This window comes from Uloborus diversus, chromosome 7, assembly GCF_026930045.1.
Source record: "Uloborus diversus isolate 005 chromosome 7, Udiv.v.3.1, whole genome shotgun sequence".
NCBI lineage: Eukaryota > Metazoa > Arthropoda > Arachnida > Araneae > Uloboridae > Uloborus > Uloborus diversus.
In genome coordinates, this window is record NC_072737.1 from 52,570,419 (window position 1) to 52,597,856 (window position 27,438).

Here is a 27,438-nt window from a genome sequence, read left to right on the forward strand (position 1 = left end):
TTTCAAGGTTTTCAAGCACTTGAAAATGAACTTTTTTTTTTCAAGCACTTTTCAAGGTTTTTCAAGGGCGTACGAACCCTGTAATTATCTTACTCAAAAATACAAAATTAAAAAAAATCATTTGCAAAAGTTAGATTATTATATGAAACAAACTTGAAAAAAGATTGAAGTTGGATTATTCTAGTTAGCAATTGTTTAGTTCTATGCAAATTAACCTTTAAATTAAATATGTAAAACAAAAATTACAATTAAATCAGTTAAAATATTCCTGTAACAGAGTAGACATACCTTTAACAGAGTGGACACTATTATTGAAGATAGAAGTAATCTCTATGTTTAAGCAGAGAAAATAGATAGACAATGTTTCATTTTTTAAAATTCTGTATTTATTTCAATTTTTCTATTAATTAGTTAAGCTAAGCTTTTTGAAAAACATCAATAGCATATGGGACTTGTTTACAACTTCCATAAATAAATATTGTCCACTCTGTTACACAAGAAGTGTAACAGAGTGGACAAATAAATAGTTAAAAATTTTTTTCCAAACCTAAACATAAAGTAACAGTTAAAATAGTAATACAAAAGCAAAGAGTAACTCTAAAATTACTACTTTATATGTAATTTAAGTTTTTGTTTAAAAATTTAATTAGTAAAATTAATGTAACATAGTGGACATTTTGTTACTCAAATTTACTATCAGAAATAAAGAATGAATCTTACCTTGCTTTTTGACTGTTGAATCCACTAAGGTTAGCTAAACATGGAGTTTTTACCATCTGGTAATTTCAAAAATATCCCTAGTTTTTTTGTAAAAATATTTTTTTATTCTTTAATAACTGTAACAGAGTGGACATTTTAAAATTTGTAAACTGTAGGGACAATTGTGAATTCCCTGCATTTTCATTAAAAAAATATTTTTCTAAAAAAATTTATTGTTTAAATTGTTACAATAAAGGTGTTGCAATATAATTGGACTTTTTTTTTTTTTGTTATTGCATCTAAGCAATTACTTAAATCACTTTTTAACTGTCACTGTTTTGAAGCTGATTCAAGATTTTGCCTTTTTGACTAACATAATTTTTTTTTTTAAATTCCTAAATCAAAATATTAAAAACAAAAAATACCTCATGGTACAAAATTGCATGAAGAATAAACAAAAAAAAATATGATTAATTCATATTAACTATCAAATTTTCTGTAAAAAATCCAAAAGTACTGGACATGAAATGTACCATTTTCGTCGGAATGACCCTTATATTATTATTGCAATTTTCAAAATAGATCAACATTTTGTAGACCAAAACATTTTAGTGAGAGAGGTAATTTTGTTACAAAAATGCTGCTTCAATTCAATCAAAATTGCTTTTCCAAACAGAAGTCCATTTCTGCATACATTCTACATTTGGAAGGTCTAAAAGCAATGAGAAAGGCAAAACCAAGTGTGGCAGTTTAAAAAACTATTGTCAATTATTTCAATCTACTGAATTTGCCATTCATTCCATGGTGAAAATTGAAGAGTAATCACACAAGATACAAATTTTGCTAAAAAAAAAAAGAATAGGGGAAGATTAGACTAGAATTCCCTCTACTCACATAGTGACAAAAAAAAAAAAAAAACAATGAATGATCCCATGCCCAGTTGTTCAATTAAGCCATTAAAATAAAATACTCCCCCAAATAAAAGAAAAATTAAATGACAAGAAAAATTCCGTTAAAATAATATCCCAACAAAATAACACTTGAAGAGCTCCAAAAAAATGTAAAACAATCTGCCAAAAAAATACAACAAATCAATAAAAAAAACATGTGCTATTAGAAAGACTGAAATACTTGTGAGGGGAAATTAAATTGAAAAATAATAATCGGGGGTGATAGTGGTTCAACGTCAGAAACCCTGAAAGTGAAGGATAAAAAGTAACGAAACCTGGAAAGGTTACTTATGCTCTGCAATTCATTTGCAGGAGTGCCTTCTAAAAAATAAAGAACTTTTACTCTTGAAAAGAAAATATTTTTTACAACTTACTTTTAAAGCTAGCTTCTAATTTGAGAGACTCTAAAGTCTCATAGTCTTTAGATTGGTTGTTTTTACATTTTGATAAACCGTACTCAGCAACATAAAAGGCTTGGTCATACAACTGCTGACAATAAAGAGAACTTGATAACTTACAGTAGCCCTGCAAAAAAAGAAAGTTTTATGTACAAAAAAAAAAAAAGAAAGAAAGAAAGAAAAATATATAGCTTTTATTCTTTTAACTATTTTAGCTTTCAGGGTTTGTAAAAAAAAGACAAATAATAACTTCAATGAACTGTAATTTGTATACTACAATGAAATGTCAAATATCAACAATATTGGTCCTTGGGCAGCCGTCTTGACCTCTGTTTTAAAATTATGGCAACAGGCTGAATTTCAAGGTCAAATTTAAAACTTTTTCTCACTTCAAAGGGCAATAACTTGCTTAAGGGTCAAAAGCACAAAAAGAAATATGGCAAAAATCAATCACTGGAATCAGGTTAATGAGAAAATCTAACTAACTGTGTGCTTGTTTACCCTTTATAGTCTACAGCACCTGAAAAATCAGAAAAGGGAGAAAAAGACGTTTTCAGACCCCTGTAAACCAAAAAGAGATGGAATTAAAATAAAATTTCTTGGCCAATTGAGTATTCCATTCAAGTACTATGCAGGTTGTGTATATTGTTTTGTGTGGGGGGTGAGGGAATAGTAATTTTTAAGAAAATGGTATAAAAACTAAGAGTTTACTGGCAACTTTCGCAGATGTCAAACACTGTCAAATGCGTAAAGTGATTAATAGCAACACAACTGGTTGATTAAACAATTTTTTGATATTTTTATTTACTTGAAACAAGATGGATGTTCTGGATATTACAATAAATAAACCTGTAGAACTAATTTTAATCTGAATCAACACAATTTCATCTAATAACACCTCTCACTAATAATAAAAGTCGCTATTTTGAAACTTTCTAGGTGGTTTTGTAGGCTTTTCTTCCTAACCTACAATTAAAACTTATATGTATAAGACATCATACAGCATTTCATGGGATGCTGGGAATTTATTTTAGCAATTAGATAAAGAATATCCATTTATTTATTCATGTTTTCTACATTTTTGTGCTAAAGTGATTAATTACTGATAGATTACCCAACATAAAATGAATGGTATTAAATGCTTTAACTGTTTTGGAATTTTTTTTTACTGCTAAGTATCAAAACATTTGAACAAGATGTTTTTCGTTTTTTTTTTTTCAAAACTGTCTTTGTTTTTACTTTATCGAAGACTAAGAAAAAGTATGATGCATTAAGAATCAGAGACATTTTACGAGGTTACACTATTTACTCTGGAAGGAAAATCTTGAAAATTGTATGAGCAGTAACATACCAAACACCAGGTAGGATTGATGGCTACAGCTATATAACAGTCCAACTGAGCTTCCTTGTATTTTCCCAATTTTTTGTATGCTTGAGCACGGTTGCTCAAAATCATGTAGGAGTATGGGCTGAAAACATGAAGAGAAATAAAGTTTATTCCAAACATCAATACATAGTTGAAATTAAAGCCCTAGATTGCAGTTCAAGCAGTGATAGGCCCGCCATCTTGGGGCTAAATGCCGCTTTCTTCCTATGTCTATTGTAATGGACGTAGCGTGTTTTGCTTCTTGATTGTGAATTAACATAGATTTTATAAGAAACCACAATTAAGAAGCAAAACACACTACTTCACCACAGTAGACATAGAAAGAAAGCATCAATAAGACCCAAGATGGCGGACGTGCCACTACTTATTCTAAGATTCAGAACTTCAGTTAAAGTAAGAGAAATTAACTTACTTTTTAGAAAGAGCTGAATCATACAACTCAATGGCAGCTTTATATTGTTCTTTTTTATAAGCTTCATTGCCCATGAGATTAAGCTCTTGACATTCCTGAAGGAAATTTTTCAAAACAAAAATAAGCATGTTTTAAAAAGGATAGAGAGGATGATGAATACACATTCAGACACAATATTGAAAGTATTGATACTATACATACTGTGCTCATTTTTAATTCTGCTGCTAACTGGTCTGTAACAAATTTTAATGTTTTTCGCCTGATGTAACTTCTTACTGCAAAGTTAAAAAGAAAGAATTTAAGTCAAAAATTTTAAAGTTTCACTGAATTTTAAAATAAAAATTACTCACTGAAAAGCAAGGTAGCCACATAGGTAAGTCGTATTTGGTCTGGATCAAGATCACTAAAGTTTTTTCTAAAAGGAAAAAAAAAAGATTTACAATGGAAACAAACTAAGCATCGAAATACATTGGGGCAGGAGAGCAAAAACAAAACTTAGGCAAAAATTTTTTTCATAACAATAAAATTCACTTGAGAAAAAATGACTTAAAAATGAAACAGCAACGAGACTTCAGAATCTATCATGTGTTTTCTCTCATAAGAGTAGTGGTCAACTTGTGGTCGAAGTTTGACCAAAATTCATTTACCGTATTTTCCTGCATATTATCCGTGGCGAGGTATAATTTGCAAATTTTAAAATTTGCTTGAAGAAGAAAAGAAGTCTTTGTATAATCCGCGAATAACACAATATAAGAAAACAAAGTTGTATTTATTGAACATACAGTTTTTGCAACTAAATAAAAAATGTGAAGAAGTAATAATTTTTAAGGTATATAATCAACATAATCTAAAAAATAAGGATTTTTTCTTGAAATCGTGATTATAGTACGCTAATTACTTAAAGATAAAGAGTCAAGCCAGAGGAACAAACTGTCTTTTTTTTTGTGCAAATGGAGGCTTCTTCCTGGACTGTTTGGCTGTTTATTTTACACAGCCTGAATCATGATAAGAGGAAAATTCAAGTCATGTAAAATAAGCAACAGTCAGCAAGATGGTCTCTGCCTGTGAATCCTGCTGTAAATAGAGGTTTAATATGCCGACACTAAGAAAAGAAAAAGAACAAATAATTCCCGGCAGTATATAATCTGCACCTAATGAATTTTAACAAATAATTCATGGATAAATTAGGCAGGAAAATATGGTAATTTTTAAGTTGAGCACTACTGAGGTTCTTTTGTCAAAGAGTATACCTCTAGAATTGGTGCATATAATTTTTTTTTGAATATTGTTCTAAAACATCGATTGGAATCTGTTGAGCCCACTTGAGAAATTAACACAAAAATACTGGAGAGGATTATTTGATTATGAAATCGTAAGGAATTTCTTAGACTGTAAAACAACATGAAATGTGCAGTTGATTCTAAAATCACTCGAGAGATTCACTCCATAGCTGATCTCTCAACTATGCTAATTTCTCCCTTTGGCCCATCAAAACTTATCAATGCTGTCATATTTAAATACTGAGATGAAGACAATTACTTACTGCAAGAGAGGAAACAAAACATTAATTTCACTTTCAAGTAGATGCTTCTTTTCTAAAACATTTTGAAGGATTCCAATCAGTGGAACATCAGGGTTCACTTCTAGTTTAGTTTTTCTAAGAAATAGAGCCCCTATGCAGCAAATCTAAAACAAAAAGTTCAATTTTTACATATTCATCCTTATACATGAAAGTTAATGATGTCGATGACTGCTGCTCAACATCTGAACAGGGTTCATACTCAATTTGGATAAAAAATTTCCATGATTTTTTAAGACACTTTTTCATGAATTCATAAAATTTTTCCTGACAATGATACACGAAGAATGTAGTACTATTTAACTTGCCAATTTTTGGAAATGGGCTAAACTTTTACGTGAACGCCACTACGTCATGGGAGCATTTACTTGTGACTGAAAAAATATCAGTGCACACTGCAGAAACTAATAAATTATTCTTATTCGTCTTTGTCGTATAAATTCAAATAAAGTAAAGATATAATGAATGCAATACACTGTGATGTTTAAATGCCTACTAAATATTTAATAAATAGGGCAGAATAGTAATGAATGGGACAAAAATTGAATGAGTCATTACTAAGTTTCCAATAATAAATTCACTTCATAAAAACATTGTCCTTTAGCATCAATAGTGCATCTAATCATCCATGTTACTTGACAGCACATTAGTTTATTAAAGAAAGGCCAAGCTTTTAGTAAATTCATTTTTCTAAACCAGATATATTTCAGCTGGCCACACGGATCAGTTTCGCGAGCTGTATGTTGGGCACCTCCGTTTTAGAGTATTAGAATTCTCCTCTTTCTATGTTCTATTGCCTGACTAAAATCTTCATTTTCTAAAGCCTTCAAAATATTGAGATTAACTGTGATAAATTTAACCATGAATTTTTTACAAGAAATTGAAACAAACTCGGATGCAATTGAATTACACTTTTTGAGGCGGCATGAAAAATCAAGAACATGCATGTCCACTACTACAGAATTTATACATATAATAAAAGAAGTGCTGAAAACTGCAAATATCTACTCTTAACTGTTTTTTTAAACAAAACATAATTTTTATGCATAATTACGATTAAAGGAATATATTTCTGCCCCATTGCTTATCAAAAGATGGCCGCAAGTAGGGGAGCTAGTTTTTCCAGTTTCAGTTTCATACCTCAAAAACTATTTACTTGGAAATAAAATCATTCATTGACAAATTAGAAATTTTAAAATTACCTTTAAAAAGGTGTTATAATTTTTATTGTAGCAGTAGGAGGTGCAGAGATATTTAAATATCAAAGTCCAAGAATTTTTGAAGAACTATTATCACCTCTTGTTCTATTTTTGCAACTCTGAGAAAGACCTATAAGTCACTTTTCTTTTTAGCTCATGAAACTGGTTCAAAACTAATGAACTTAGAGACAAAATATATACAAACACAAAAGTGACGATCAGCAACAGGCTCTGGGCCCAGCTAGACTGGTTCCTAGTCAATTTACAATCCTCAATGAAGATCAATGGCTCTTAAAACTATCTACTCCCTTGCTCATTACCACCTCTTCCGGTAAACTGTTCCAAGGTTCCACTACCCTGCTAAAATAATAATTTTTCCTAACATCCATGTTAGCCTGAGATTTAAATAGCTTAAAACAATGACCCCTTGTCCTGTTTTCAGTGCTAAACTTCAGCCCCGTAACATCTTTCCTTTTAATAAATTTAAACAACTGAATCATGTCCCCTCGGTCTCTTCTTTGCTCAAGACTATACATTTTTAGCCTTCTAAGCCTGGAATCGTAGTCTAAATGAGAAAGTCCATTTATTAGCCCTTTGAACCCTTTCCAATACATTAATGTCTTTCTTAAGATAAGGAGACCAAAACTGAACAGCATACTCTAAATGAGGTCTTACCAAACTTCTATATAAGGGCAGAAGAACTTCTTTAGATTTGTTTGAAATAGATCTATTGATAAACCCAAGCATCTTATTGGCCTTGTAACTAGCAATGCTGCATTGTTGGCTAAACTTTAAATCCTGACTTATTAAGACCCCCAGATCAGTAACTTTGTCTGCCTGACTAATGACTACACCTTGCAAATAATAACTTGTACACTTATTTCCATGCCCTAAATGTAGCACTTGACATTTCCCAACATTAACAGCCATACCCCATTTATCAGCCCACTCCGTAATATGATCTAGATCCTCTTGCAGCTGTTTTGCTTGTTCTTCATTTTCCACAGTCCCCATAACTTTGACATCATCAGCAAAACAATTCATGTTCCCAGAAATATTTCTGTGAATATCGTTCATAAAAACAATGAACAAAACAGGCCCTAACACTGATCCTTGAGGAACCCCGCTTAAAACCTCACTCCAACTAGAATAATTTCCCCTTACAACTACCCTTTGTTTCCTTCCAGTCAGCCAGTTTTTTACCCAAATGAAAGTTTTCCCTCCTATTCCAATATCAGCTAATTTGCTAAGTAGAGCAACATGCGGTACCTTATCGAAAGCTTTTTGAAAATCAATATAAACAACATCTACAGGCTTCTTATTGTCCAAAGCCATGGTAACTTTGTCATAGAAATGTAATAAATTAGTTGCACAAGATTTACCTTTCCTGAAACCGTACTGAAAACTAGTCAATAGATTATTAGTCTCTAGAAAATTTACTATCTTAATTTTTATCAATGTTTCAAAAATCTTGCAAACCACCGAAGTTAGACTCACAGGTCTATAATTTCCCGCACTCCCTTTAGACCCTTTCTTGATGAGCGGTGTAATGTTAGCTAGCTTCCAGTCCTCTGGCACTGTCCCCGAGTTATAAGAAGCATTGAAAATATTTACGATTACATCTGCTAATACCTCCGCACATTCAACTAAAATTTTTGGATAAATATTATGAGGTCCCGGAGCCTTAGTCTCTTTAATTTTTTTCAAATGAAGTAAAACTTCATCCCTGGAAAATACAAAGTCCTCAAGCTGTACTATAGCTTGTGTCTTGTTGGTGTCAACTGTTGAGATACAGTTATCGTTAAAAACACTCGAAAAAAAGTTATTAAGAACATTAGCAATATCACTATTGTCCTGAATTAAAATTCCGTGCTCATCAACTAGTGGCCCAATATGACTATTTCGAACTTTCCCCGAATTAGCGTATGCAAAAAACCTCTTAGGATTCCTGTTTATGTTATCTGCCAGTCTTTGCTCAAACTCTCTTTTCTGAATCCGTACCAAATACTTAAATTTACGCCTTGCCTTACAATATTGGAGCCTATCTGCACTGTGACCAGTTTCTCTAAACCTATGAAAAGCAGCTTGCTTGTAATTTAGAGCGCCTTTAGTTTCCCTGGAGAACCACATTGGCCAAATTTTAGTGTTGACACCCTTTCTCCTAAAAGAAACATGATCCCCAACCGTTTTCGCTAGCTTTTCCTTAAACTCTGCCCACTGAAGATTCACTTCGCTATTGTCCAATCCCGAAGAAGAAATTGCTTTCAAACTCTGCCTAAGTGCCACAAAATCAGTATTTCTGAAATTGGGCACAAACCTAAAATTCTCTACTTTGTACGTGTCAAATTTAATCCCAAACCTAATACTGTTGTGGTCACTGTCTCCAATGTGTTCCCCTACACATAACCCCTGAACAGAACCTTCCATATCACAGAAAACTAGATCCAAAATCACGTCCTGTCGAGTACCCTGAGTTACAATTTGATCTAAAAAACAGTCACCAATTATTTTCAAAAATTCTTCTTCTCTGCTATTACTATGGTAAAAATTATTCCAATCAATTCCTGGAAAATTAAAATCTCCCATTATAATGACTGACCCCTTGCTTGAAATGTCACTAATAATACTAAACAACTGTTCATCTTGACCCTGGCTTAAGTTGGGTGGCCTATAAATGTTCCCTAAACGTAGTTTATTGCCCTTATTGCTCATCAACTCCAGCCAAATCGTATCAATCTCATTAGGTTTATCATTAATTACCAATTCATTGCAAGTTAAAGTGTCTCTAACATAAAATAAAACCCCACCACCTCTTTTACCTACTCGATCTTGTCTAAACAAATTGTACCCAGCAATAGATAATAAATCATCATCACTTTCGGTAGCCCATGTCTCGGTAACTCCAATAATATCCAACCTCTCGTCTATTGTTATGCTTTTCAATTCTTCCATCTTGTTCCTAATACTACGAGCATTTGTATAAAAAACCTTAAGTAAGCCCATCTTACCTTTATTTAATGCTGCGCGATTATTTGAATCCCAACTGTTAAAATCTTTTCTCTTACTAGCCACCATATTTCCGTTTCTACTAAAATCCCAATAGTTAGTACCCATTCGAATTCTACTCCTTGAAGCATGCCCCCCATTCCATGCTTTAGCATATCTGCTATCTATAGCATATCTGCACTTCTTACAGCTACAACGAAAATGCCTCTTTAAAGGTGATTTTATGATTTTTAATTTGGCAAGGAATGACCTTATTCACAAGTTAATCGTTTTAAAAGATGCGTAACGAACAAAAACGTACCTAAAATCCAAGATGGCAGCATAAGTGCCCCTTACTTGCTGCCATATTTTGATAGGCAACTTAGCACAAACATCTTTTACTAAGCATGATTAAGCATTTACTCTAGACTGATTAACCCAATAAAGACAATATGTTGCAGTTTCTGAATGCTGCAAGCAGCTGTTTAGTATTTGCTTATCTATAGATTTATTCACTTATATTAGGTTATTTTACTTCTGTTAGATAAATATGGAAACTTATTTAAAACAAAATTACACATCAATTCCTATTTTTGAAAAAGTTCAACTCACTCGGGAAAAATAGCAAATGATGAAGACAAGAACAGAATCAAACAGAGTGAATTTTTCAATAAAGTCATCCAAATTTCCATTTTCCCTGCAAACAGATTCATCAAAACAATTAGATACAAATAGAAGAAAAAAAATGTTAAAAAAAATCAAAATGGCTAAGTTATATCAGAATAAAGTAACATTTGTAAAACAGTATAAATAAATGAAATATAAACCCATACTTGCTGACTAATTAAAGGTCAAGATTCGGAAAATTTCTAAGTGGCCAATGGCCACTAGATCCAAAAAACTTGGTGGCCACCACTCTCGCCGAGTGTTGAAGAACAAAATGGGAGAGGAGTTTTTACTACTTTCATGAGAAAACAAATGAATAGAACTTAAGAGAATTACATTTTAAAAGCCATAAACATGAATTTCCGGGGGGTTTCCCCCAAAATAAATAGATAAAATAAATCCAGGCCTGGCTCTGCATACCCGCACACTGCGCAATGCGAGAGGGCCCACGTCTTTAAGGGGCCCAACGGCTCATGAAATTGAAGAAAAAATGGAAACAAATTAGCACTAAGATTTATTAATGTTACAAGTATACACTGCTGGCCTCTGGGTAGGGGCCCTACAGATTTTGTTGCAAGGAGGACCAAAGTTTATAGATCCGGGCCTGAATAAATCAATGAAAAGTCGGCAGGAAACTGCATTTTAGAAAAAATACAATTTTGCTGACATAATTTCACTTTTCCAGAAAATAATTTTTAAAGAAAACATAATTTCTGGCCCTTTTTATGTTATTTTCAGTAGTTTGAACTGAGATAGGCATCCAATTCTGTTTTTGGAAACTTAGGCAATTAAATAGTCTTGTCTGCTTCCATCTTGCAAATGGCCAAACATGGCGACTGCACAAAAAATTTAAGATATGAAAGTAATTTCATACCTCAGGGATAATTGAGAGTTAACTGTACATAATTTTTTTTCAACAAAATAATTGAAAAACTGAAAGATAGCATTAGATGAGGGCCACCAAACGTTAATTAGACAGACACCAAACATTTATTAAACAATTTATAATATTGAGTTTTATTCATGTTTAAGAAAAATATTTTAAATTAAACTACCTCTTTGGTACATCTTCTTCTCTAGATAGTAAATCCATTAACTTCGAAGATACACAAGGCCTTTTGAACACAATTGGATCAAACATTCGCAAACGTATGAATAATAGAGCCTTTCTTTGCACTTGAAAGGAGAAAAAAACAATAGATACATTACATTCACTATTTTTTTAAAGGTGGTTTGAAACCAATTGCATTAATTTTGTATTATTTTTACAATAACAAATAAGAGTTTGTAGCAATGTCATTCATGCAGGGGTCTGGCCAGAGGATATTTGGGTCCGTTAACGGACCCTTCACAAAAATCCGATCAACCAAAACGGACCTTTCACAAAATCCCGATCAAACAAAACGGACCTTTCACAAAATCCCGATCAAACAAAACGGACCTTTCACAAAATCCCGATCAAACAAAACGGACCTTTCACAAAATCCCGATCAAACAAAACGGACCCTTCACAAAATTCTGATAAACAAGATCGGATCTCACAAATTGTTTATTGAAAGAGCAAATCTGAAAGCAAAATAACGCATATTTCTGTGTATAAACCGATAACTTTTGGAACCTTTAAGTCAAATTAGAGGGATCAGCTTATACAAAATCGGCTAATTTTGAAAAAAAAAAAAAAAATGGCACTCTTGCGATGCTCCTGATGCTCCTGCAAGCGATAAATAATTGCTACTGCCAAATAAATATAATGGTTGTTTGTTTTATCACAGTTAATTAGCAGCGGTGTTGTTGTAAACTTTTCTGAGAAGGCATTGGTAAGCACTTTTCTCCGCTCATGATTTAATAAACAATAATAATATATATCTGCGAAATAAACTTAGAACTGCAAAGGGATAGTAAGGAAATATGATCGCTTCAGATAGGGTTACCAACTTCAAAACTATCACCACTTAGCGTCTGGCGTTGAACCTTTATATTGACTTGATTAGAAAATATTCTCATCATTTTGTCGGCTTGTCAATATTTGCGTTTTTACGGTGCGGTGCGATGTTTAATTGTTATTTTGGGAGAAAATTATATGGGTTTTGATTTTTCGATGCTAACAAGGATGATTAACTTTAAATAAACTCCTTTAATTGCCGTTTTTTTTTCTTTAGATGTCTACATTTTGAAAAATGCAATCCGATATGAGAATCATATTTTGTTCTTTTTTCAAGCTGACTTCGCTTTATTAGGATTCAAATAAATGAAAAGTCTCTTTATTTCTGTTAGAACTCTCATTTCAAGTTTTTAAAGCAAAATTCCATTTTCTGTTATGAGTCAAAAATTAAAATGCTGAATAGATGGTTTATTTTATTATTATTATTTTTTTTTTGGGGGGGGGGGTCAACTGTGTCCACAGATATTAATGATATGTTATCATAGGACTCTAAAATGCAATTTTAAAATAATTTTATCAAAAATATTTCTTTTACAAGCCGTTTTTATACTTTTGATGACTTCACTTTGAGAATTGCGATCTCTCTCTTTCTCTTGCGCTATGGGAATCCGATTTTTCGAATTTTTGATGATTATTACGCTTTAAGAGGTAAACAATTGAAAAATCTTTTTATTTTTGTTAAAATCACGGAATTTATAAGTATTAAACGAAATTCTGTGCTTTTTAAGAGTTTCTTGGGTCAAAAAGTTGAATGCTGAACCCTATTCTGAATATTGTTTTATTTATTTATATTTTTGTTAGTTATTTTAAATACTGTACAGAAATATATCTAGTATAATTTAACATAATGCAGAATGGTAGATAAATATTGATAGTTGAAAGAGCGATACCTCCCCCCCCCCCCCCCCCCCCCCGCCAAATATCAGAAAAAAAATCCAGAATGATTTTCTCGTCATAGAAGAGGAAAACACTCAACTTTAAGTTTAACTGATGCAGTTTGTGACATCTCTAAATTCTAAAATTTTGTTTTAACAAAAAAAATTTTTTTTTGCGAAATTTTTTGATTTTTCACAAAATTAATTCATTTTTCACAAAATTATTTGATTTTTCACAAAAAACGGACCCTGTGAAAAATCCTGGACAGACCCCTGTCATGTGTCTAGTCAATTAGCTAGACAACACTTTAATGCTGACACTTTTCTCTGCATGCACTTTTTAGTGCAGTGCCAAAGATTACCACTTGTTTTCCCAAAACTAAAAATCCTGGATAACGTGGCAACAAAAAATGAAAATGTCACTAAATACTAAATTGAAAGTGTCTTCTGATCACTTGCTTCGATACAAAACTTTGAAGTTTCAAGTTTTCATTGACATATGCAGCCGTCAGTGGCGCACACAGAAGCTTTGCAAGGGGAGGGTCCAAGGTGGAAAGCCTCATTCTCATATCATACCCCAACACGCCGTCAAACTTGGTTTAATCTATTCCGGAGAACGGAAAACAGTAAAAAAAACTATTGAATAAATAATTTGCATTGTTTAATGAAATATACTTAAATTACCAGAGAGCAAAATTTATTTACTTTTCTCACAATTAAAAAAGGGATTCAAGTTCATAGAATCTTGTTTTAATTTGTAATTATAAAACTAAAAACATGGTTGTTACAGTGTATTCATTTGTAATCACCATTCTGCTTCTTAAAGGCGATTCCTTATAGGAAAAGTGCACAGTATTTTAAAAAATCTTTTTACATGAGGATTTTATTTTTTCACTTATTAGAAGTAAAATTATTACTTTTGATTGAAATTATTCTACTTAATAAATACATAGAGTCGTAATCAATTGGTAAAAAAAAGCAAGACTTATGAGAAGGATCCGGACCACCTGGACCCCTTGTGTGCGCCACTCAAAGTCGCTGAAAAACTCATTTCTTCAAATGCCTCTAAAACCTGTTAAACTCAAACATGGAAGCTCTACTTTACAGGGAATGTAAGACAGGGAATAAGACAGATTAACAGTCAAAAAAAAAAAAAAAAAAATCAAAAATATTTAAATTAACTATTTAAAAAAAAATTAAAATATTAATTTAACTTTTCCCTAAAAGGTGGTAAAAGAAAAATTGAACACATATTTTCAAATGCTGCAAATAATTTCAGAGAGAAAATTCATTATCTATTTTAAAAAATTCTGAAACAAAATAACAAAATATTGTGCACCATTCGGGAAATTAGGTCGACATGGACCACATCTCAAATATTCTTGGGATCAGCCTTCTCCCTTAATGGATTGTACATTAGAATGAGACAAAAAACAAAGTTTAAAGGATCGGAACACCCTATTTCAAAAAAGTTGTCTTCCCATGGCACTAAGAAATGTCTTAAGTTTTATATCATTCAACATTTTTTAAGCATCCTCAATAGTTGGTAGGTTAGCTAAGGTTAGGATGGACCTCGTAGTCACTTTCATTTCTTCATTTATTTCTGGATGGGCAAAGAGCTGCACAAATTTGAAAAATAGCTCATATAATTTTTATACATGGGTCAGAAAAATCTGTCTTGTCATTTAAGGTAGCGTTTAAGCAAAATTAAGTAGCCTTATCTGCTTTATTTCATACAGTAAATACTCATTCCATAGAAATAATTTGCTGTCTAATTTTGGAGTTTGGTAAGGTCGAGAAAATATTTATCAGAAAATGATTTTTTTAAATTAAAAGTTAAATTTTCAGTCGATTGTGTAGGAGCCAAAAAATACAATGTGATCAGTCAAATCTTGCGAACTTTTCTAGGTGGTAAAATTACATAACCAGTTTCACCCAGTAATTTTTTGATCCATTGCATTCTATATTTTTCAAAAATAAACTTTTTCTAAAATCCTGTGTTTTTAACTAGTTGTCGGAGGCAAAAGATAGTGTCTGAATCAGCAAAAATTCGAGCCTCTTCTTAGTGGTACAGGTAGACAACTTTTACGCACTAGGTTGGTTCAACCCCTTGAACTTCGCCCGTATTTTGCTCCACCAGATTGTATATTCCAAATGAGGCTGTGGTGGCCAGATCAGTAAGGTGTCAGGCTCTTAACTACAGGGTCTGGGTTTGATTCCAGCCAATTGAAAATTCTCCATGTTCGTTAATGGTGACTGGGGCACATTAAATATGTTCGTGGTCAAAAGTTATCCAAATTCCTATTCTAAACTAATGCCTCTGGGGGTGCTGGATCAGGGGTTGCTCGGCTCCTGGCCTAGATCAAGAAACAGAGCACACTTCAGGGCCCTATCTAACTGGTTAAACAAGATGTAGTGGTAAGTATGGAGGCCCCTAGTGGGAAGTGCGTACATTCCAAATTTTTACAAAGCCCCATACTACTTAAGTGACAAAATTCAAAATCAACTTACGTTCAGTTCTGAGTTCCACAACATCTGCATTTTTTGATGCCTGTAAAGATTGGAAAATTTTATGATTACAAAAAGAAATTGAAATGAAATAAAAAAATTTGGAAAAAAAAATAGAACCAACTTTAAAATTGCTCTAAACAGTGAAAAAAACTTTTAATCTTCAAACACCATCGATAATAGTTTTAACATAATTTTTGAAGTTGGTGCAAAAAATACAGTGTAAAAAGGCTTTGTTCATATTTTTTTCAGAAAATCATTCAAAAGTTAGGAAAGAAACATTTATATTGTTACTCAAATATGCTGTCATTAATGTGTAATGCATGTGGTAGTCATGGGTGCAAGTTTGCTGATGTGCTCAAGACAGAAAATATTTTAAGTAAAAAAAAGATATTTCTAATGCTAACGAGATCGATCTCAAAGTAGCTTTTTCTTTGTATTTGGCATTTTTTAATTTCCATGCTTTCAACCTTTTTCTCCTTTATTAACTTACAACCATTATGCATAAACGTCGATGCTATGCAGTGAGTTTGCAGTAACAGAGCTACTTAAAAATAAGACTAACGGAGCATGTCTAAAAGCCACCCCTCCAGCAGCACGTAGCAAACAAAACAAGCCCATAGCGAAAAACCGAGAGAATGACAATGTAAATTTGTGGTTATAGAATGGTATGATAAATAAAGCATACTTTTCAAATACCTAATTTTCCTTCTTTTTTTTCCCAAGTAAAACCTGAAGGAAAATCGTCGAATTGGTTTCTGTCCCGCCCTCCATCTCGGAAATTTCATCAAGACGGAAATCTGTCCTGAGACAGAAGGTCTTGGCACCCACCTATGGTGGTAGTGAAGAAACTGGGCCTGGTTAAATTTATAGTTGTAGTTGAGTTATGGCTTGTGAATGATTTTATCTATCGTTTTTGTTCCAACTTCAAAAATTAAGTTTAAAAGTATTATTGATAGTGTTTAAAAAATAAAATTATTTTTCACTTTTTAGAGCAATTTTGAAGTTGGTTCTTTTTTTTTTTTTTTTTTTCAAAAAAATTTTTTTTAATTCTTTTTATGGTAAATGTATTTCAGAAATAGTAAGAAGTTACCATCATGAAACTTCACCTTATTTTTATCATAAAAATGCTCAAAAAAAAAACTACACACGCCTTAAACTTTAAGAGATTAGCACTAAAAATTTATCTTTGTTCATCTCTGGAATTCATTTGTGTGTTAATTTAATTAATAATTAATATATTTCGATTATATTATCAAATATTATGAATTCCCTAACTAATTTAAATTTAGCATACAAGCATGGATGTAAGTTTGGTGATGTGTTCAAGATGGAAAATATTTTCAGCGGTTTAAGGCTTCAGTTTCTGATTTGTTTTCTAGAAACAGTACCCATTTTACCTATATACATGACTTATGAACACGTAAAAGTTTTTATAATTTTGGAAACTTTTTGATAGAAGATTTCTACGTCCTTCCCCCTTAAGTCATCCAAAGATAGCCCAAAACAAAGCTCATAAAATTTCAGAAACTGAAATCTTTCAGGCTGCGCGGCAGAATACCCCCACCCCCCTCTCCTTGTGTTTACTAAAGGCAGTGTAAGTTTGTGTTTAAGATTCATTCTTCTATTGAAAGAGCAACTCCCCTCCCCACATCGCCAAAGACAACCCCAAGTTTTAAGACTTCAATTTCGAAAATGTTTCAAGAAATACCCCCGAATTTCCTAACTCTTAACTTTCTCAAAAATAGCAAAAATATCGTTTTAATACTTCAGCATGGAGAAATTTTCGAGGGAGAGAGTAGCCCCCTCCCTCCCCAAACTCCTTTCCCTAAGTTCACTAAATTTATCTTAAATTTGCAGTTCTCCCTTTTCATCACCGAAGTTTTAAGAATTTAAGTTCTAAAATTTATGGAGATAAAGCCTTTAAATTCCCTCTTCTTAAGTCCCCAAAAGATTACCTAAAGCTGAGTTCTGAATACTTTAGTTTTGAATAATTTTCGGGGAAGGGGACCCTGAACCCCAAGGCGGTCTAAAGTTGCGCTTTTAAGACTCCAGTTTCGAAATTTCGCCTAAAGAGAGCACCCCTCCCCCTCTCCCTTTTGACATTGCCAAAGACAGCCTAAAAAGTTTTAAGACTTCAATTACAAACACTTTACGGAAGAGGATCCCAAATTCCCTTTCTCTTAAGTCTTTTTAGCGTCAAATAGTTTTTAATAGGTCAGTTACAAAACATTTTCAGGTTAGAACACCAAAACTATCTTTCATAAATTCGCCAAAGATTGCCTAAATTAATGTTTTTAAGACTAAAATTTCCGAATTTTTTTAAAACCTCCCCCTCCCCACTTTTACATTATTAAAGACAGCCTAAACATTTTTGACTTTTCAATTTTTGAGAGTTTGCAGAGGAGAAGATAAGAATTTATCACATTTGTTAACGGTAGAAACTAAAAAACACCCTCAACGCAGAATCGAAACAAACTATAAGAGGAAAGCCGATGCTAACATATTGCTGAAAAATTATAAATAAACACTAACATTATGTTTGACACGTGTCATTAAAGAAACACAAAATATGCCAAAATAGCAAAGCACATTCAACATAGAAAAGTCATATGAGCAAGAGTTTTTACATTTGAGTTGGAAACACAGATCTTGATAACTGAAATTGAGTACACTGTTTTTACTAGAACAATTATTACATTTGCTGAAAAAGTGGCCTCTAAGCTTTCCGGCTCTACTGTCCACTGGCTAGTAACTCAAAATCTTCAGCTCTACTATTTTTCACTACAAAGCCCTGAAATCTTTTGTCAAACATATTTTTGGAACATTTTTAATTGGTGTGCATCTTTTATTTTTTCCTTCCATCTCAGAAAATGTTTTCTTCCAAAAAACAATTTTGTAAAAGAAAAAAAAGACGTTCTTGTGTCCTGTCATTGCTGCATGACGGGTGGTATCTGGATTGCCGGCTGCAAATTTTGCACTCATACACTATCCAATGAAATTAAAGATCAGACAGCATTTTTGGCTTTCTGCAAGTCTTCTTTAGTAAAATGAGTTATTGCAGACATCTCCAGAAACTTTAGATGTGCATTCAACAACTGCTTGAAAAGGCTTGTAATGAATTTTGGTAGAAATGAGGAGTAAAGTAACTTACTTGCGGCGTCGAGGAGATTCGGTTTCTTCTGAGAAACCCCTTCAAAATGAGGAGCAGTTGGCAACACTGCCATTGCATAAAAGTTGAAAAGCAAGTTTGAAATGAATTTACATGTGACTTATGTGAGAATTTCTGATTTTTTTTTAAATAAATAAAAAACTATGCTTAGTGCTATTTTATAAGCTCAATTTCTCTGAAAAACTATCATTCATTATTCTCAATTCGTAATTCATTATGAAAATTTTTACCAATATGAATTCTTTGCTGTGTTCGGCACACAGGCCATTTCTCAGAAATTCTTCATACAATTCAGTCGTGGCAAGTCCCTTCCACATAATTCCACTCTGAGGCACTTCTTACTATCTAATAGATAAAGAATTCTTAGCTATAACAAAAATTATCAAAAAAAGGAAAAAACATAGAAAGAACATCAAAGTTCTTACCTACTTTCTACACTAAAAAATGAACCTAATTATCACGGTAGGAACAAGTGACTGCAGATCTTCTCCCCATCATCCAAAAATATAATCTATCCAATTTGGAGAGTAACCTAGAAAATAAGTTTTTAACAAAATGTCAGATTAAAAATAGTCAAAGGATAATAAAACTAGTTTTGGTTGACTACTTGATCAAATAATTTTTTAGCAACTCAAAAAAAAAAAAAACATTTTTTAACCAGATATCCACCTTATGAAAATGACATTTCACTTCAATAATAAGAAAAGATCTCTAAAATCAGAGGTGCCCCCCTAAGAACAAGGGCGCACCCCCCCCCCAAAAAAAAGAAAAAAGCAAGAGAAAATAACTAGAGCTCAATATTTTAAAAACTAAACGTGAAATATAGGGGTAAACATTATGGAGCGAGACCCGAAAAAGTCATTTGCGACAGACCCAAAAATTTCTGTGCAAGCTCCTGATAATGTTTAGATAGAACTGCAAGCAAATCTATATCAACATTAGATGTCCATGTCCAATCAAGAAATACAATCGAATTTCAAAAAGTTTTTATAGGGTCCCAAACTCTTGAGACTGCTGTGGAAACTTCTCATAACTTGAACTATTAATACTGTCTGTCTTTCACAAGAAAAGTTCCCGCCGTCCAAGTCTGAACCCATCTACTGTCATAGAAACAGACTTTGTTCATTTTCTGCAAAGGTTAGCAGGAAAGCTTTTTGGCACCATTTTGTAGGGGTTTTTCCAACATTAAGCTTCCTTTGGAAAAATGAGACGTGCCTCGTTGCTATAGCAGTAGACAGGCGCAGACATTTCGGCGGTGGCTTTTCTCGTGATGGTCGGACAGAAACTGGAACGTTTTAGCCGGTCCCTTGGGACTTTGAGTTATTGAGAGTTGACTGTATCTCAAGAAAAAATATTTCTTTATTAGAAAGGGTTCAAACAAAGGCTTCTAGGATAGTAAGGGGACTTTCAGGAGCCATAAAACGCTTAATATGTATAGAGTAAAACAAAGGAGAATGAGGGGACATAATTCAGTTGATTAAATTTATCAAACAGAAAGATGATAATGGGTTATATAAATTTTTTCAAATCTCAGTCTAATTTGGAATAATTATTACTTTAGTAGGGATATGGACACTTGGAACAGTTTACTGGATGATGTTGTAATGAGAATGGAGAGAACTTTAAGAGGGCCATTGATTTTTATTGGGGATTAACAAACTGACTAGGACTAGCCCAACTGGGCTCAGAGTCTGTTTGCTGGTCCACACATTTCTATTTATTTGTATAATAAATACCACTCTCAATTCTGCTCTCCGGCTAAGGGGTGGTTATTTGTACCTTTATACATTGAATTGTTTACAAGACATTAAAAAATGTAAAAATACTTTCTCACATCATTTCTTAACAAAGAACTGGTTGACTGTCTTGTGTTTCAAATATGCGTGGTGTTTGGTTGCTTTATTTTTGACAGTCCAGCTGGAGTGATTTCAAGATGATGCTCTAACGTTCTACAAGTAGGGGAGAGTGTTGTGGATACCTTGAGACACTGCTAATTTCTAAGAATTTATTTTTAGCCATCGTGTTTGTGTAATCTCTAATAGTAACCTTCACCACTAAATGGTGCCATAGTAAAAATCAGCATCAAATGAGTAAAATTGACGATTTTGTGAGAGAAAGAAATTTTTATAACTCCAAAGTAAATATTTTCTTCATTTTTATTTCATTTTCTATCTTGGTATTTGTGAAACTAATCAAGTGAATTTATAAAAGATAAAAGTTCTTTACATATTCCTTAGGAAAAGTGTTTTAAATATTTTGGTAATGAGAAAATGATACTGCATCCAGATTGACCATCATTTTGATTTTTCTCAAACCACATGGTGAAAACCTTGGGACAGGCCTAACATATTGTGTCTCAGGACACATTTTAAAGTACAACATATGCATGGTTCTCAATAATTAAGATATATTTAGGAACATGAAAAAATTTTCTAATCTTATGCAGTCTTTTAAACACATTTAATGTTAGATAATATTTCATAATTAATTCTTTATAATTCATAATTAATTATTAGTGATTTAATTCATTACCATGAAAAAAAAATTTATTTATTTATTTATTTATTTATTTATTTTTTTTTTTTTTTTTGAGCAATCATGATTGCTTATTGTTCTCTATTGACTGTTTTGAATTCCTATCATTTTATTTCCCCACTAGCACCCTCTGCTAGCACCACCATCAGGTCCATATCCTACACACACACTCATGCCTGCGAACAGACACAAACACACACTCCTAAACACACACATTCATGCCTGCACAGACACAAACACATATGCCTACATACACACACCCACACACGAACGCCTACACACACAGCACTGCATACACAACACGAACACACATGCATACATACACACACGCACCCACACACTTGCGTCTACACAAAAACACACACATGCGCCTAAACAAACCCACACGCGTATTTATACACACACATGCTCGTGATTGCAAAACACATAATTTGAATTCAAGATGACAAAAGTTCAAATTAATATATTTTTTTTTTGCTTTCTGGTACAAAATTGGTTCAAGTACATAATTGTTTCCTGAATCATGAAGACTTTCCCATAGTGCAATAGGATGTGTCCCAAGGTACAATAGGGTGTTGCACCTTGGAACTTTTATTTTAAATGGCTGGCAATATATATATTTTTTCAAACTGTCAGAACTTTAAAAAATATATTGCATAGAAATATGTTGGGGAATTTTAATGTGACTTTTAGATTTTAAATTTGATTCAAATAATTGACATTAAAAATTAAAATAAGAAAAGTGTCCCAAGGTACAACACTCTCCTCTACATCATGTTTATAAGATCTTACAATGTGGGGGATTATAATTGATCATACAATGTGTGCAGGAAATGCATTTAATCAAGATAAAGAAAACCCTTGCAGACTAATACATAGTTACATTTGTTTGCAATCATAAATTTAATATACACCCAAAACTGTTTTTATGCGGTGGATACCACATTAAAAAAAATCTCACAAAAAACATTGTTCGAAACTTCACGAGTAACTTTAAAAAGCTGTTTTTGCAACACAGTTAAAAAATATTTTTTCATGCGGTAGATAGGGACCGCATAAAAAAAGTCTCACATAGAAAATAACCCAAAAACTTTAAAAATTATAATTTTCAAACAAAATTTTTTAAAAAAGTGATAATTTTTAACGAGTACTCAGAATAAGGAAATTTTTGTGAGGTCACTGTGACTTCCTAACAGGAAGCCTATTTCGTCATTTGAATATACTATCTCGCACTCATTTTAAAAATAATTTCATCAATTGAATCCCAATCTGATGGAAATCTTTTTTTACCGCACAAAAAAACTTTGCAAAAAAAAACACAAAAGACAGCATAAAAAAAGATTTGGGTGTACAGTAAAGCACCATTTGTACGTTTCTTCTGTATGTTTTTAAAATTGGTCCTTGCACAGTCCAATACATATACCTACAAATACAATATATATACCTATTATATGTTTTTTCACTTCTGTACTTTTTTCACAGTCCCTTCAAAAATAAACGGTGCTAGACTGTAACTACTGGGTCATTTCACAGTATTTTTGACATTTATGTCGAGTCCATAAGGTGACCTTTTTTTGCCATTACTTTTTAATTTGCCGTTTGATTTGCAAATTATTTTAATTTGAATTGGTGTGTTGGTAAGAAAAGCTCAAAATAAAATAATATGCTAATCAAACAGTAAATTAAAAAGTTATGGCAAAAAAAGGTCATGTTACGGACTTTACATAAATGTCTAAATTACCATGAAATGACCCTATAGTGTGAATATGATCTTATTTTAAAAAATTCACAACTGTTATCCAGATTATACAGAGGTCTGGATAAACGAGATTATACAGCACTACATAAGTAACAGGCTAGAATTTAAATATTATTTTCTTATCAGCCCCAAACATGTGTTGTACATTAATTATAGCAACTATATTTTGCAGAGTTTTAGATTTTTTTCAAAAAATTAATCTTTGTTTATAATGAATTTAAAACTCGATAATATAATGAAACTTAGTTCAAAGATCGGTATCATTATTTCACAAAAAAATTTAGAGGTAAAATTATAAGTAGGGTCAAGTTGTTGTGATTAGTTTGATTTTATTTCAGTACAGGGTTATAATAATATTTTAAAACGCGTACTGCATTAGGTTCGTTCATCTGGACCAGACTACAAAAATAAACCAGGAATGAAACTAATAAATTTTTATCAACCGCGAAAGAATTGAAAAGTTTACTATTTTACATCCAAGTTTGAAATCTGGCGTTTAAAAATTAAAAGTTAAGAGAAGAAAAAAAAACAGACAAAAAAAAGTAAACTAGTTTCATTTAAAAGGGTGAATATCTTTTACTTTTTTGCCAACTTACCGTGGCTTAAATGTTTGTGTTAAAATTGAGTATGAATATTAATGTTCACATTTACGATAAGTAGAACTTGGAGAACAATGGCGATAAGAAATATTAACAAAAATCGATAATAATTTTTCCGTGAACAATAAGTCGATTAAAATTACGTAGCAGTTCATCAACATTAATTACAAAATTAATTCCACTCCTTTCTTAAAACTTAAAATTTAACATTTGCACCTGCCAGGTTCCAAGCAAAACTATACAGATATGTTTTGGAAACAATCACCAGAGATAAACGAGTTACAAAATTGTGATTATTGATACTTAATTGGTATTTACTCAATAAAATTACGTGCAACAGTCAAAAGAAAGAGAGAGAGAGAAAATTTAAGCATTTAAACATGTTCTAAAAGTTTTCAAAACAGAAGTTTTTAGTTCATTAATTATAAAAATCATTTCACCTCAGTGGTAAATTTTCAGGAGTTTGTTATTACACTATTTGAAAAGAGAATTTATCAAATACCAGCTGAAAAAAAGGCGCGGAACCAATGTTAGTTAAAAAACTGCATCTATCATTTGCTGCAGCAACGTGACTGAAAGACAAGGCAAAACTAAACCAAAACATCCAGCCCTGGCGGAGAAAAATGACGTCCAAGCAGCAAAACAAGGCTTATCTAAAGTTTCACGGAGTAAAAAAAAATATTTGTTACTGAAAGCAATAAAAGCAGGTTTCAAGCATAAAAAAATAGCTTTATACTTTTCAACAGAAAATAATTTCGCTTGTACTACATTTTACCAAGATTTGAGGCCATTTTGAAACTTATCTAGCTTTTGCAAACGGAGTGAAATATTGCTATAGTAGGACGAACTTTTATTCGCAACTCCAACGAACTATAGGGGGCACTGAAGTCACTGTCTAATGGCGGACTTAAAAACTAAAACAAACGCACATGGTAACGAAGAAAATGCTAAAAGTGTTGTGTTTTTGTTCGTACGTATGATTTTTTCGCTTTATTATTTTTAAATTAATTTTCAAAGTCTTGTGGATATTCTGGCCCACGTAGAAAGAAATGAGAATTCAAGAAGCATTACTAAACGTCAAAGATTAATGCAAACTACGTAGTTCGTAGTTCTAAGTAGCTATTTCCACGATGTTGAATTCGATATTTATCAATTCTTGATAAAACTAAATAATAATTGTAGCCTGACAAGAATAACAATTAATGCTAGATAATTTAATTATATGACATTACGAATTATTATCAACAGAAGATGATACTTCTTTGCCTTGCTTGGCTAGCGCTTATTGTTTTGCATTTGTAGCTGAGTTATTTCTCTCAAATTCCCGAATCGGTTAATTTAAAATTTTTCTGCTTCGATGTTTCTAATTTCTGAGTTACGATTTAATTATGTCATGCTATGCAAATCATCAACAAAATTCTCACGGAAATATGGACGTAGTTTTCTTTTCAGTTGAATGACCATTATTTCTTTTAACTTATCGAATTCTGTAATCTTACTTCCACTTTATTCCACTCATGATAAAAATTAAAAATGGTTTAACTAAAAACGCGAAATCTCGCCAAGGCTACTTTGCTCTAGTCTGACTAATAAATAGGAACTGGAAACACTGCAGGGTTACCATATTTGGCAACTTATCGCTCAGTTGAAAGATTCTAATTATTCACTTCAAAGATGTGGATAAAGACAGAACAAGCACTTAACTTGGTCACAGTTAAAAATGGTATAAGTAGAAATTCTTCACATTAATAATATTTTTTAAATTAGTATTTTTCACAAGCGTAAAAAAAGTCTTGTAAAAATCGTAAACAAGAGTAAACATCGCATAATTTAATTAAATTATTTTTTTTTTACGTTTTATGTCAATTTATTTTTGGTGTTTTCTGTGATTTGATTGTACTGATCAAGCAGGTCATTCGCAGAGTCTTTTTTTCTTAAAAATCAGATAATGACAATTAAAATAATAATAATGAACAAGAAACGGAGAAAAATTGGTAAAATTTTAATTAATGCTTCCATGAGCATCGTCAGAAGAGTAGGGAGAGAATCGAATGCTCCAAACTCACTTATATAGGGACTCTATAGATGGGACTGCGGCCCTGTGCCCCCAATTTTTAGGGCTCATGTGCTCACGATGATGATATGTCGCGAGAAATGAAGGTTGAATGCTTAATTATTTGGCCTCCAGAATAATCTAAACTACTTGAGAATATAAAATTATCCTAATTTTAAATTTTTATTTAAAAAAAAAATCACTTGCGCACAAAAATGAGTGTTGAAAAATACCTTTAATTGCTCCCCCCCCCCCAAAAAAAAAGAAGAAAAATTAATTTGAATTTTGACATCTTGAATTCAAATTATGTTTTTCGCAATCACGAGTGTGTGTATGTAGGCGTGTGTGTTTGTGTGTAGGGGTATGTGTTTGTGTGTACGGGTTATGTGTATGTGTGTGTAGGCATGTGTGTTTGTGTCTGTGGGGGTGGGTGTATGTGTGTGTAGGCATATGTGTTTGTGTCTGTGTGCAGGCATGAATGTGTGGGTAGTTGATGTTTTTGTGTGTGTATGTGTGGGTATCTGTATATGTATGCGTGTGTGTATGTGTTTGTGTAGGTGTGTGTAGGTGTATGTGTTTGTGTGTGTGTAGTTGTGTATGTATGTGCGTGTGTGTAGGATATGGATGCAACCTGGAGACGGCTTTCGCTGGAGATGCAGCATCGTGAGGAGCCCGTCGACGGTGATGGTGCGGAGGGTGGTGGTGGGAAAAATCAAAGGAACGTCAAAAACAGTCAAGTGAGAACAATAAGCCATCGTGATTGCTCAAAAAAAAAAAAAAAAAAAACACAAACACACACACATATATACACTGACGTCCCGTCTCTAAAAAACAAGAAGCAGGATATTTTGAAAACGCAGGGCTCCTAAAACTGAATGCAAAAAATACATTTTATGCTATTTTGTTTTTTACTATGATATGGAATATACTAGTCTAGGTTCGGGGTAAGGCCTCAATTCTAATTTAAAAAGTGATATAAGAGATAGTGGCTTGGCTAGAAAAAATTGCACTAAGTCTTTAGAAATTGTAGTAATGCGTAAATAGTCAGGATCCCGTCGATAATGAGAAAAAACACGATGCAGACTGCGCCATTGAGATTTTTAGAAGTTTTGGACAATTTGTGGATGCTCTGTAACATCTGAAGGGGTACGTCAGCATTCTTAATGGACATCTTTGAAAAAAAAAAAAAATAATAGTAATAAATAAAAATTGCGAACAAGTGCAGGAACTGGACCGCCGTGCGCTGGAATTGAGAACAAAACAGAATATAAAAACAGAAAATGAATACATTTAGAAAATAAAAGTTTTTTAATTCCGTTTATATAGGTCGCAAAAAAGGTAATTTTTCTCTCTCTATTCAAGGAATATGGTCAGTAAGATGGTCTGAAGAAAATCAGTAAAACTTCACTGCATTTTTGGGGAAATAAATGGACTAAAATGAAGAAAATTGAAATGTTTTAAGTTTATACTCGTGTATGAAAAGCTTTCGTTTTTTTGATCGCGGTTTTTCAAAAGGTTTCGATTTCATGATTGCGATTTTTGGTAATTATTGGTATACCTAATTTTTCACTTAATTTCAGGCAGGGCCTGATTACTGAATAGGTCAACTAGGCTGTGGCCCCAAACGGCTTTTTTTTTTTTTTTTTTCAAACTGATTTCGTCAATGGCTAAAATTGTAAGAGTTGACTACACACGGCTCCCTGATGTCTTAACCAGGCCC

At 32.5% G+C, this 27,438-nt stretch overlaps 1 protein-coding gene across 1 annotated transcript in view; it reads right to left on the reverse strand.

The window, feature by feature from the left end:
* LOC129226691 (uncharacterized) overlaps positions 1–24,218 on the reverse strand; it is a 76,987-nt gene extending 52,769 nt beyond the window's left edge. The window contains exons 1-12 of the mRNA XM_054861321.1: positions 24,106–24,218; positions 19,202–19,304; positions 19,003–19,117; positions 15,604–15,643; positions 11,331–11,451; positions 10,222–10,306; positions 5,390–5,532; positions 4,197–4,261; positions 4,048–4,121; positions 3,847–3,941; positions 3,399–3,516; positions 2,024–2,174 (exon numbers count right to left, since the gene is read on the reverse strand). Of these exons, the coding sequence (XP_054717296.1) occupies positions 2,024–2,174; positions 3,399–3,516; positions 3,847–3,941; positions 4,048–4,121; positions 4,197–4,261; positions 5,390–5,532; positions 10,222–10,306; positions 11,331–11,451; positions 15,604–15,643; positions 19,003–19,089 (979 nt within the window). The 5' untranslated portion in view covers positions 19,090–19,117; positions 19,202–19,304; positions 24,106–24,218. The remainder of the gene's footprint in view (positions 1–2,023; positions 2,175–3,398; positions 3,517–3,846; positions 3,942–4,047; positions 4,122–4,196; positions 4,262–5,389; positions 5,533–10,221; positions 10,307–11,330; positions 11,452–15,603; positions 15,644–19,002; positions 19,118–19,201; positions 19,305–24,105) is intronic.
* Between the last annotated feature and the right edge of the window lie 3,220 nt (positions 24,219–27,438).